Source organism: Penaeus chinensis, chromosome 6 (assembly GCF_019202785.1).
Source record: "Penaeus chinensis breed Huanghai No. 1 chromosome 6, ASM1920278v2, whole genome shotgun sequence".
Classification (NCBI taxonomy): Eukaryota; Metazoa; Arthropoda; class Malacostraca; order Decapoda; family Penaeidae; genus Penaeus; species Penaeus chinensis.
Window position 1 is genome coordinate 155,502 of NC_061824.1, and position 12,500 is coordinate 168,001.

General features: G+C 39.3%; 2 protein-coding genes across 6 annotated transcripts in view; one reads left to right on the forward strand and one right to left on the reverse strand.

Annotated features, from left to right (window-relative positions):
- LOC125026326 (thymidine phosphorylase-like) overlaps positions 1 to 2,190 on the forward strand; it is a 16,083-nt gene extending 13,893 nt beyond the window's left edge. For all 5 annotated transcript variants that reach the window (XM_047614686.1, XM_047614685.1, XM_047614689.1 and 2 more), the window contains 4 exons: positions 1 to 38; positions 183 to 285; positions 411 to 526; positions 615 to 2,190. The exon at positions 1 to 38 is cut by the window's left edge and continues 84 nt beyond it. In XM_047614686.1, coding sequence (XP_047470642.1) covers positions 1 to 38; positions 183 to 285; positions 411 to 526; positions 615 to 773 — 416 coding nt within the window. In that variant the 3' untranslated portion in view covers positions 774 to 2,190. The remainder of the gene's footprint in view (positions 39 to 182; positions 286 to 410; positions 527 to 614) is intronic.
- Positions 2,191 to 2,897: 707 nt separating this feature from the next.
- The window catches only part of LOC125026327, an 87,576-nt gene continuing 77,973 nt past the window's right edge, over positions 2,898 to 12,500 (reverse strand). Inside the window, exons 26-31 of the mRNA XM_047614691.1 lie at positions 12,102 to 12,500; positions 11,803 to 11,975; positions 11,436 to 11,636; positions 9,118 to 10,986; positions 6,181 to 6,263; positions 2,898 to 5,976 (exon numbers count right to left, since the gene is read on the reverse strand). The exon at positions 12,102 to 12,500 is cut by the window's right edge and continues 136 nt beyond it. Coding sequence (XP_047470647.1) covers positions 5,280 to 5,976; positions 6,181 to 6,263; positions 9,118 to 10,986; positions 11,436 to 11,636; positions 11,803 to 11,975; positions 12,102 to 12,500 — 3,422 coding nt within the window. The 3' untranslated portion in view covers positions 2,898 to 5,279. The remainder of the gene's footprint in view (positions 5,977 to 6,180; positions 6,264 to 9,117; positions 10,987 to 11,435; positions 11,637 to 11,802; positions 11,976 to 12,101) is intronic.

The window sequence follows — 12,500 nt, forward strand, 5'->3', positions numbered from 1 at the left end:
GTGCCAGAACAGCTTTCTGCAACATGATACAGAAGCAGGTACAGTATATACTAATCGTAGACATAGCTCTATCATATTGTGATTCGCGAATTTATGTATCATCGTCCAAGTCAGATCAAAGTAAACAAGTTTGTACCATCGCACCGTTTCAAGGTGACTGAGAGCCGACTTTCCTCCCAAAGGGTGTCACCAAGAGCGTAGCAGAGGCACTGTGTGGTGATGTTCCCGACTACTCCCATCTACCTTCCTCGGTTCATGTCACTGCCATCAAAGCTGCTTCCTCAGGTCTGAACTAGTATTTCTATAACCATCTGAACTCATGATAAGTATGTTACCTCGCTCTTTAATTTTGTACTCGTTACTTAAGAATGTTATTGAGGGTATTTCTAACAAGTTTTATACCTTTTCAGGAGTGTTAGTTGGTATGGATGCAATGGCTATGGCGAAGATCAGTTTACAGCTCGGGGCTGGCAGGAACAAGGTCGGCGACCCAATCAACTACAGCGTGGGCATCATGCTCGTCAAGGTAGGTATGGTGTCATTACCGAGACTCCTCAACAGATCTCGTCCTACATTCATGGCGTGAATTCATCACACTTTAACGCAACTTGCAGGTTGTCGGCGAGAGCGTGAAGGAAGGCGAGACGTGGGCGGAGCTTCACCACGATTCCCCACTGCCGCCCTCCCTCCTGCAGAAGATGCAGGGAGCCGTCACCATCAAGGCGTCGGCGGAGGCTCGCAAGCCCTCGCGCGTTGCCGCTCGCGTTGTCTAGGCCGCGGTGCTCGAAACCCTCAGTTGCAGAGGCCAAGATCCAGCTCGCAGTGTCAGTCTCCTAACCGCTACTTGAGATACTTTATGTTGCACAAATTATGTTAGGGCCTGTTCGCGTGAGCGGGCATGATCGGCGGGCGCGCGCAGAGATGACGTCACAGGTGGGCAAAGTGCTCAGCAAACAAGTAGTTCCACTTTGTGACGTCATCTTCACAGGTGCCCGACATTGTGGACAGGTCTTTAACCTTCTAAACTTTCTACTTTTTGATTTCATACATATCTGGGAAACTGGAGACTTGGCTCTCTTCCGGGTTCATCGTCATACTAGTCACTGACCCCAAACATACGCATGGGGAATGCGACTGCTGTTTTCACTTGGCACAATCTTCACACCGCCAATTCCTTCTGCCAAAACAATATTCATCATTAGATAGAAAGTATACCTATATATACTTATTCGGTGCATACATGCCAGTTGCTCTTCCCAACGTATAAATGTAACCATCAATAACTATTCCAGGTACCTACTGGCGCTCATCTGTTCTTTTCTTTATGAAACTAACATCAATTGCGTTGTTTTTTGGTTCTTCACAAGAAAAATATAATGGGTTATTTTTTTGGTTCACAAGAATGATTTAATTTTGTTATGTAATTCAGCCGGTGTGTTAATCCGTCTGCAGTTATTTCGGTTGTTTGGATTATGGCTGCCAGGCACTGTGATTCTCTTTATGATTCAGCTTACTACTTCATAACAATCTCCTACAAAATGATTTCTAACATTCGATATTTGCACAAACTACTTAGTTACTTTCCAAAGTCATTCAATTGGATAATATTAAATTACGCATAACGTGCATATCTCATCAACTGGCTGTCCTAACTGATTCCAGTAAACACCTGTTCATTAATGTCTTCCCAGAAAATATTGCACTCCTTGAAAGGAAAGAATTAATTCTGTACAAATACTTGCTATGCAACTGGCCGTCATCGTCACATTCCAGTCTATGTAGATCTAACAAGAAATTATTTTTGTGACATATTTTTTGTTAAACTTTACTATTGTGTTGTAATGGGAAATCAATACAGTTTTTGTATGATATTGAAATTCACACAATGTCTCTTTCCTTGCTCATGAAAAATAAAATTGCAGTGCTATACTAAAATATCTAGATATGTTATCGTCTCAAACTTACATTTTATTTTCTCATTATTTTGGACCATCCAGGCTCAGATACAATAATGATCATCATTGTGATAGCAAGGTCTAAAATTTCATCAAATCCAAAAATGAATGTTCCTACAAAACGTTTTATAATTTATCATATTAGTACATCACTACTAATTAGAGTATAAACTAAGCAGTCATGTATTATGAAAATGTAATTTTGTTTTAGAGAACAATATATTTTGCAACAAGAGAGTTTGAATATCTGGCATTCTACTTGGTGATTTATTTTTTCAAGGTCATCACTGCCTCTAGTGTTTGCAGATATTACCAGAAAATTAAATACGCAATAGACCCTTATTTTACATGTTCATGCAAATTTCATTATGTTCACTTTATGACCCTCTCACATGATGGGAAATTAATTAGGAAAATCCTCTTTAATAATGTTTTTAATGAAGTTTTAAAAGTTGGTGAATCATGTGGTTTCACATGTTTTTGTTTTTTCAAGAGAACAATAAAATTATGTAATAAAAGTAATTACACCACAAGTAAAAACAAAGAACAGGAAAAACACCAACTGATTCCTTTGAAAATTATTAGGAATACATTTTTCATACCAAATTAAATAACTTTTCACAAACACTAAGAATATAACCAATATTGAAATGTACAACATATCACCTACAAGGTAAGAACTCTTGAAAATCATAGGTGCAGGTGAACTGTCAGAAGCAATCAAAAATACACCTCATTTTCTGGAATGTATGTAATACACTGACAAAACTTAAATGTTATGGAAGGGATATACATTGGTCCTGGTTTAGTGGAACTTTACAATGGTGATAATGTGCAAATGAATGCTTTACAAATATCAGGAAGACAAAACAATTAAATGGAACATTATATATAAAGCAGTTTCAGTACTCTGCAGGGTAAAAAATAAAAGACCACTCTCAGTAAAATTTTGCACCACTTTATTTGATCATTTCTAAATATCATACAATATATTTATACAGCACATTAATGAGTGGACTTCCATGAAACTTGTAAGATCTCTTCAATTGGCATACAACTGCATGGCAGACTGCAGGTGAACCATACGTCGAGGCAGGGGAGTGCTGAGTCCCATGTCCCCTATGCAACTCAAGTGCAAACAAAATAGCCAATAACCAATGCAAACTTACAAATATTATTGGAAGGAATTTTAGTAGCTTACATTTCAAGCATTAAAAAAATTGAATATAAAATATAATACAATATTCTAGAGTAACATATAAATATTACGTACAGGCAATCTAGAAAAGCAAATCCTACATAGGTTATAGAAGTGCCTAAAACCTGGACAAGCTCAGCACCACCTTGGCTCAACATCATGGTTGCAGAGCAAGAAATAGAAAAAAAAAAGAAAAAGAAAAAAGAAAAAAGAAATAAGAAAAAAAGAAAAAAGAAAAGAGAGAAAAAAAAAAAAAAAAAAAAAAAAAAAAAAAAAAAAAAAAATAATCAGCTCATACAGATGGAAGGAAGGTTCAAAACAGGTAGTCACATGGAAGTGTTAGCTACCTATCTCCTGCTTTTCAAAGCTTAAAAAGCATAGTAATTATCTTAGTAAGAATGGAAACATGAAATGCAAGTGAGGCGCTCCTGGCATGATAATGATGGCTGTTACCTAACTGGTAGTTAGCATAAGCAATGGAGTATTCAACAAACCAGTGGGGGACAGATACATGGATTGCTGGTAAAGATTGAAGCAGGATAAAGGTAATTCACCTATAAATGTCAGTTGACAGAGATGATGCTACATGATAAGATTACGTTTATCACTACGATCAACAAGGCCATACACATTTTACTGGTAAATGTCTCTTCATCTGATGTACATCATTCTTATTCACCAGTTTTAGTGTCATATGAGAATTTTTGATGTATGAAAATTCCCTTTCATGCCTTAAAGTTCTGATATAAAGAAACTTCTTAAAAACTTCTTACCTATAATATTACTCAGCAACCAATGTGAAGATCTGATAACATTCTGTCCTCCCTCTACTACAATCTTGCTTCTCATATCTATCAAGAAGGAAAAACAAAGAATTTATCCTCCTTTTACACTCATCTTTCTTGAACTTTCTCAGATTAGATGGCACCTAACTGCCAGATATTTGCATTCCATTCTTGAAGATAAAGCAGATGAATTTACTTCTCAAAATACATGGTTTTTGTTCACTTTATATATTCATCTATTTCTTTTAATAATAAAAAAATAACACTAAAAAAAAAGAGAGAAAAAATATCCCTTCCTTCAATAGTCTGGATCAACATTATGTTGGTTAAAAATAAAACAGAACTTCTGCAGTAATCCCTCACACTTTCTCTATATGTGAATAAATCTCTAGAAACTTACATACTGCACATGAGACGTGCAGTAGCACCAAATTCCATCACAATAATAATCTTGGTCTTTGCTTCAGTCCTTTACATTGCTATGCACATGCAGGCTAACTAAAGGGAAGCCTCCTGCTTTTAAATGAACCATTGATACCACCTTCTGAGGAAAGTCTGGGTGGAGTTATTTAAAGGTCTTCCTGACCACAGTCACTTGTCACTTGGCATAAGCACGCTGTAGGCATTTCACACTATGTGCATGTATAACCTTCAGTGTTTAGCTGGAAGACCATTCAGCATTTGCTTAGCCTTCTTGTGAATCACTGTGGCTAGCCTTGTATCCCTCATACTCTAGTGTAGTTCCCATCACAGGACCCACCACTATTTCATCGCTGTACAACTCTCACTGTACATATATAATACAACATATACACTGTTTATCCCTTGTTCAATCTACAACCACTGAACAGAGAGGAGTGTTTCAACATGATTGATCAATTCACCTAAAAGATACATTTGTTCTCATACGTCATGGAACAGTAATATAATAAAAAAAAAGGATCACTATAGTAAACAATACATCTAGTCATATCTAAAAAGAACAGAATGGATGACTGAGGTACAAAATCAAATTATTTCTGATGCAAACAAACATTAGAAATTTCCATTTTCATCCCTTCTATTTGATGACTAGTTTGAAACTCGTCAACTAGCACTGGAAACACTGCTGCCCCTCGTCAGCTGTAAATCACTTGTAAAGTTCAAATGGACAATAGTAAGACCCATATCATTCAATGGATGAGACACAAAATATTCTATGGTTAACTTCTGCTGGACTGCCAGGACCATGTTGCTTCCACTGCCGTTGCTGAGCTCATCTCCATATGTGGGAGTACAAAATTAGAGGATCACAGATGCAGGTTCCTGTCCCTGAGAGGGAGCTTGGAATGTTGGCCACACCTACTGCTGTTGCCACTGTACCCATGAGGCACTTGTGGCAGGTGGCTGTTGTGAGGGTTGTTGCTGTAATGGCATGTTACTGCCGCTACTGCTGGTACTACTAGTACTAGGGGGAGTTCCAGAAACATCATCTACTTGGGACACAGCCACTATTGAGCCATCGGACAGCTTCTGATACGGGTAGGGGAATGTATGAAATGTGGGGAATATGTGGCCATGAAAGGGTGCAGTAGCATATCCCACTGTGGGATAAACTGGTCTCTGCCCTGGATGCTGTAATGATGCTGTGGCTTTCTGCTGGGCCATCATCTGGTTAAGGGTCATCTTGCCTTGGGACGGCCGCTGTGCCTGTCGAGGGCCGCTCAGGTTCTGAACCAACTCTAACATATCCTCTGAGATTGTACGCCCTTTCTTTCCTGACGTTGTGCCACTACTGGAGGTATCCACAGAATGATCGGATGCAATGGCTGCATCACCATTAGCACCAACTGGGATATCACATTTCTCTGACTGCTTTGAGTCTGACTGGGAGTGTGGCGACGTTGGAGTCGTGCCTGGTGTGGGGGGACCCGGAGATGAAGCCAGGCGTAGAGACTGAGGTCGTCTACTATTCTGGCTTCGTTGTAGGCGCTGTACTTTGTAGGCTTCCCGTTCCTGTTGGTGGCGACGTCGGAGCTCAGCTTCCTCGTGCTCTTGCCTAGTGATTAAGCAGAAAGATATGTTTGTAGAACATTGTTACTGGCTAGAGACAACATTCACATATCTGAGAAAAGCTGACAAACAGTAAAAAGAGAGAAAGAAAGAGAGAGAAAGAAAGAAAGAAAGAAGTTTATTCCACAATGTCAGTGATATCAAATGAGCACTAAATCATAAAGAAAGAGAACAACTTGAATTTATTTACTTGTAAAGAAGCTGCTGAAAACTGTCATCATCTTCTGAGAAATCTTCCAGATCATGCCTCACCGTTTCCAGTTCTTCGTCCTCCTATCAAGTAAATTTACACTTTATAGTCACAATAAATAAAAATCTGCAACAGAATTTGATTAGTGTAGGTCTGAATAAGACTTTCCAAACCTACAGAAGTGGATGTGCATGCCCTCATGGTGAAGGGGGAAGTCTTCTTTTAAGAATGCTTATCAACCCCCTCTCCATACAAATGTAATTTCTTGTTTGTACATTCTACATGAAAGGAAACCTCTTAAAAGGATGTATGGATGTACTAATCTAAGAAAAGAATGACTAGCCTACTTGGAAAATCATAGACATGTCAGTCTTGAAAACACAAAATGACCCTTTTATTTAATTTCTTGATACATATGCCTTTGAGATATGTAACCTTGCATCTTGTCTACAGCAATAAAACAACACCAAGAAATTGCTAGTTACATTACTGAAAAGGGTAATCTTTAATAGGCTAAACAGTAACACAGTGTTTGGTGTTTCTATGGTCTTATCAGGCAAATAACAAGTGCCACAGAAAGATTATTTCTACTTGCACTATCAAAGTATTTTTATGATGACAAATTTTCTAATCTAAAACAAACTCATATCTAGAACTAACTCATGTTCTTAATATGCAGTATTAAATAGTAATACTATAAAAATCTAGCAAGTAATATACGTTTTTTATATTTCTTTAAAAAAAAAATTGTCTACTTCAACTCCTATCTAGTAATACTCATGCACTATAAGACTTAAGTATAAGTTGGAAAAATCTCAAGTAACTAAATCTTCTTTTTCTTCTTTACATTATTAGGATCAGTTTAAGTAATACTTAAAATTAATAAATACATATGGTTACAAATGTTAGCACATTTTAGAATACAGCAATATATTCACATGTTCCCTTTTCAAGAGAGAAAATAATCAAGACTACCTCCGAAATATAACACTTGAAAAAAATAGGATACACTGCTTTCTAATGACATCACTAAAATCAACAATGAACTTATTGTGAAGAAAAATATATATACACACCAGAGACTCTTTTTGTGATACTGTTAACACTGACATATACATCTCTGTTGTTGTTGTTTTTACATAATGTTGAGGATGAAAATATTTACAAAAATCATTGCAAACTTCAATGGCAGTCTTCCAAAGTAATGATAAAAGCCATGGAGAAGTCAGTATAGTGTAGCAATATAGCAGAAAAATCACCCTCATTTTGCAAGACTTTATTTCACAGACTCAAGGAGATCTCTTAAAGCTGTTAGGTATTCCTGGCAAACTTACAAAACTTAAGCAACAATCTTTCATCCCTAAACAGATTTTCACTTCTAAGAGTAATACTCATGATGTTTGCAAAATTTAGTGAACATTTTAAAGTGAAGGCTTTAAAACTGGAGAAAAAAATAAAATAAAAAAATAAATGTAGTTCCTTTATTTTATCATCCTGTGTGCAAGTTACTCAGAAGAAGTAACTGGAGAGGAACCTGAACTTGCTTGGCAAAGAATCCACTCTAAGCATTAATATTCATTACTAATCCTGAACTTCTCTAAATTAGCAGCCTAGTTTATCTTCTTCCACAGCATCATATTTTCCATATAATATAAAATATAGATCTATATAGTATCATTTCATTTTTATTTTACAGTTATCACAATAAAACAGTTTGGTTTTGCAAGTGTAAAAATGCAGAAGTATTTCTCTCTTTAAAAACATACCCATCTTGGGTAAGCTTGAACTGTACATGTGTAAATATAACTATATTTTCTAGGATCATCCCTAACACAAAATGCATCATATTCTCTGAATTATACGGTAGGTTAAAACAACAGATCAAAACTGCCGTTTGAAAATCTGAAAGACGTAACGGGACTGTCTTCTAAAATGTGTAACAAGTTCTGTTCTTAGCTTTAAGCATTATATACAGAATTAAGTATACATACATACATACATACATATATATATATATATATATATATATAGATATATATACACACACACACACACATATACATACATACATACACGCACACACACACACATATATATATATAAAACATACACATAAACACATAAACACATAAACACATAAACACACACACACACACACACACACACACACACACACACACACACACACACACACACACACACACACACACAATATATATATATATATATATATATATATATATATATATATATATATAAAATATAATGTGTATACATATATATATATATATATATATATATATATATATATATATATATATATATATATTATGTATGCATGTACATAAATACATATGTATGTATACTTATACACATACAATCCTGCTAAAGCTGCATTCTCTACCAGTGCTCTACTCTATCTAAATCCTGCCAAATACTACAATCATTGGATAATCTGTTAGTGAGTTAAATAAACACCTTGACCTGCAAAGAAAGAAGTCCCTGTTAAATGGATTAGTAGGTTAGAACTGCAACTAGGGATAAGCCTATCATCCCATCACTATGCAAGCACTACCAAAGCGCTGGGAACAAAGGATGCACAACTTGGAGGATTTGGTATGTTAGGAAGACTGGCCAATTCAAATGCTTCTGGTGTGCATGCAATATTGTTGTTTGCTGGTTCGGTGGTTTACTTCGGAAAAGAAAACCAGGTCGGCCATTTTCCCATACCAAAGTTTTGGGTCAGCCCCAGTATAAAGCGTTCATCAACAGGTGATGGTGTTTTATGAAATGTTTTCTGTGGTTATTCACCATAGACATTTAACAAGAGTAGGTTAAAGAAGATAGACAGGACAGGGTGTGGGGGATGCAGGAACCCACACAGACAGCGACAGGACCCCAGAGCATCCCAAACTTTACCAGGTGCAGGGAACTTACGGTCCACGAGTGTGAGTGGCCCATGTCAAGCTGGGCTGAGGACGGGGGCCACGCTCGGCTACTGGGAGATTGGGGATAGCTAAGGGTCATGCAGGTCGGTGGGTAATTGTAGGGCTGGGAAGGATAGTGTGGTGGCGACTGCACAGGACAAGGGGGGGACTGTGGGGAATGCTGAGGACTCTGGCAAAAGTAGTGCTGTGAATGAGCAGGTTGGCCTTGAGACTTTGGTGACTGACAATGCAAAGAACTTCTGGGAGACAGAGGGTAATGGAAAGTATGCGGAGGTGAATGAGACAGCTGGCTAGCGAATCTGGGTGATCGCTGGGAAGGATATGGGACCTCATATGCAAATTGAGGATTGTATGCCTCTGGTGACGTCATAGTTGGGGACTCCCGAAGAGGTTCATAGAGGGAATCATCTTCTGCAAATCCTTCTTCACTGCTAGAGCTCGATGTTGGGTAGTAGTTCTTTGAGTGGGTCCTCGAACGAGGTTTAATCCTGTACCAGGGTCGATGCTCTTCCAACTGGAAGTGTTGTGTCACACCTGTTCCTCCTTGAATGGTATAGTATACATCATCTTGGAATGCAGGAGTATGCAGTGTTTCAGTCTGCTGAGGTCTAATACCACGTGGAGTTGGCGATGGATGGGATGATGTATGCACTGTATGATATACAGTTTCTTGATGTACACCATGGTGATGGCTCCTCTTTGTTAATCTCCTCACAGCTGGACTTTGTTTTAAGGACTGACCAGGTGAATGCATCCCAAACTGTCCATCCTCTGTAAAACTGACACTGCTCACTGTTCTAAGAGGATGAAGGTGAGGAGTTGAAGCACGTGCCTCACTAAGCTCCCAAGAAGAATGTGACAGTCCAGAATCCCGTGCTGCTGTTAAGCCCACGTGATGCATGTTACTAACACTTTTGGTACGTGATAAAGGGCTATAAACACTAAGTGACTGCCTTTCCCCAGAGCGGTTTAGTGACTCTCGAGACTTCTGCAACATTTCTCTTGATTGCTTGACTTCTTCAAATAGGTTCCTCAAGTCAATGATGCTGCTGCTGCGATCTAGCCAATTAATGCTTTCTGTCTTCTTCAGAGCAGGTTTTAAGGGTCGATTTCTTGGGGGGACTGGTGGAGGAATCAGGTTGGTCTGGCCTTTCACAGGCTTTTGTTTTGAACAAGTTGTAACACTTGGGGAGGTCTGTGCTGGTGAAACTGAACTCTGACATCCTTGACCTTCTGAACATTCAGTCTGTACTTCAACACTCTTGCAGCACACAGATGCATAACCATATTCAGATGAACCTCTACGACACTCAGAGGAATCTCTTCTAACTGCCATTTCTGCAAGCTCCTCTGTATCTGCATCATAAGATGTACTTGCTGAAAACTTCCATGGACCAGATTTGCTCTTGACAACATTTGGCGTCTTGGGCAGAGCTACTTTCTTGTCTGACCGTTTCTCACAGCCAGTACTTGATGGCTTTTCTTTCAAATGAGATGAAGTATGGTCATTAGAAGCTGCAGGAGTGATGCATATTGGAGGGACCTCTTTGAAACAAGGGTCTGGTGTGTTTGTGTTACTGGAAGGTGGAGGCTCAGGAATGTCTAGTTTCAGGGTCCTGGTCTTTCTGAATGTCTGTATCTTTGCAGAATGACTGCTTGTCTTGGGTCTAGGTAAGCTGTGGCTATCCCTGGTGGGAGTCTGTGAAAGGGGGGGTTTAGGGGAAGCCTGTGAAAGCGGAGGGGTTGTGTGGGGAGGGACAGCAATGCCCTGCGCCCCACATGCCTGCTGGGGGTCGGGGTAGGAAGGTGAGGGCTGGGACTGGGGCTGCCAGCTATCGCCAGGGGGTCTAGTAACAACCTATAGAAAGCAAAACAACTCTTAGTGTGAATCTCAACAATGTTCGTAGCTTTTCGGACTAGAATTGTTCAAAAATTAATAATACTTAACAAGCATGCATGTTAACCAAAAAAATGATTCATGCAATGGAAAATGTACTGGACATACAATCATGCATAAAAAATCAAAACCAAAATTGCTCTCATGAGGTGAAACACTGGGGAATAACAATTCTACTAAACAGAAATAAAACATATAAGACTGTAAAGATAAAGATTTCATACAGCATTAATGTAATCAAATCACTTAAAGCTGCACACTTACATCAGAGATGCTCTTGTGATTTTTTTTGAGAAATGCATGACAGACATGAGCAACAATCATCATCTTAATATGTAAGGGCAAACTATTCTTTAAATGGCCAATTACAATCTCATCATCAAAAGCAAATTTTGCACTCTGATACATACTACACTGCCTTGACTATCCCCCAGAGTTGGTATGTGGTCCTCGCTAGAGTCATTTGTTACTGAAGGCTGTTGACTAAAGGCATCTCCATCAGCAGCGGGTGTGGCAGGTGTTGTAGCTGATGTGTCCTCAGAGACAAAGGAGGAGGTCATGGATGGAGGGGCTGAGGGCCCGGCAGAGGGGGGGTCTGAAGGTGTCCCTCCCTAGAACATTTAGAGGACAATGTGTTGTAAACTAATTTTACAAAAGGAAAAGCATTAATTTTTTTCAGGTGTGTCCTTGAAACACCCAAATCTAAAATCCCATGTCATATTCTTTGGTGAAAAAATAATTCAAAAACTATGGAAATGTATTAAAAACATTAAGTACCAGAGAATCTGCATGCGCAGGCAAGTGTGCTTGAGACCCAGCAAGGCCAGGGCCTGAACCTACAGGAGTGCCACTGCCGGATCCTGCCGACTCTGCCACTTTCGTGATGGCAAACCGACCGGTGCGACGAACTGGGGAGCTGACTGGGGTGCTGCATGTTGACGTGTCAGAAGCTGGAAGGAAAGTTCCAAGTCAGTGGGCTTATTCAGTGAAAATCTTTATAATAATAAATAAAAGCTATACCAAAAAATATCCCTTGTCAATGACACCAGATCTTCGGAATCAGCAGTTCAACTCACCCCTTCTTACAGCATCCTCGACCACCTTTGTGACTTGGAACCGTGCAATTCTGGTCTGTCTACTGTCACCAGGGTCTGACTTGGAGTCTCCCTCCGAGTCTTTGAGTGATGGTGTCCTGGAAAGGCTCACGTGGCCCTGGAGGGGGACGGGAGATGCCACAGCTGATCTCCAGGTATAGGTTTCCCCAACTCCACCTGGCCCTAAAGTAGCCTGAGCTGGGGTTGGAGTGCCATCTAGGAGTGGTACCACTGCTGGGTACATATGTGGCTGTGGTACACCAGACTCCATCATGACTGGTGTCATTAAGGCGACCGTTTCACCCGATGGTAATCTCACCGTCTGTGGAATCATCATGCTGGGAGCCACAGACACTCCTGCTGGCGTTTCAAGGCCCTGTG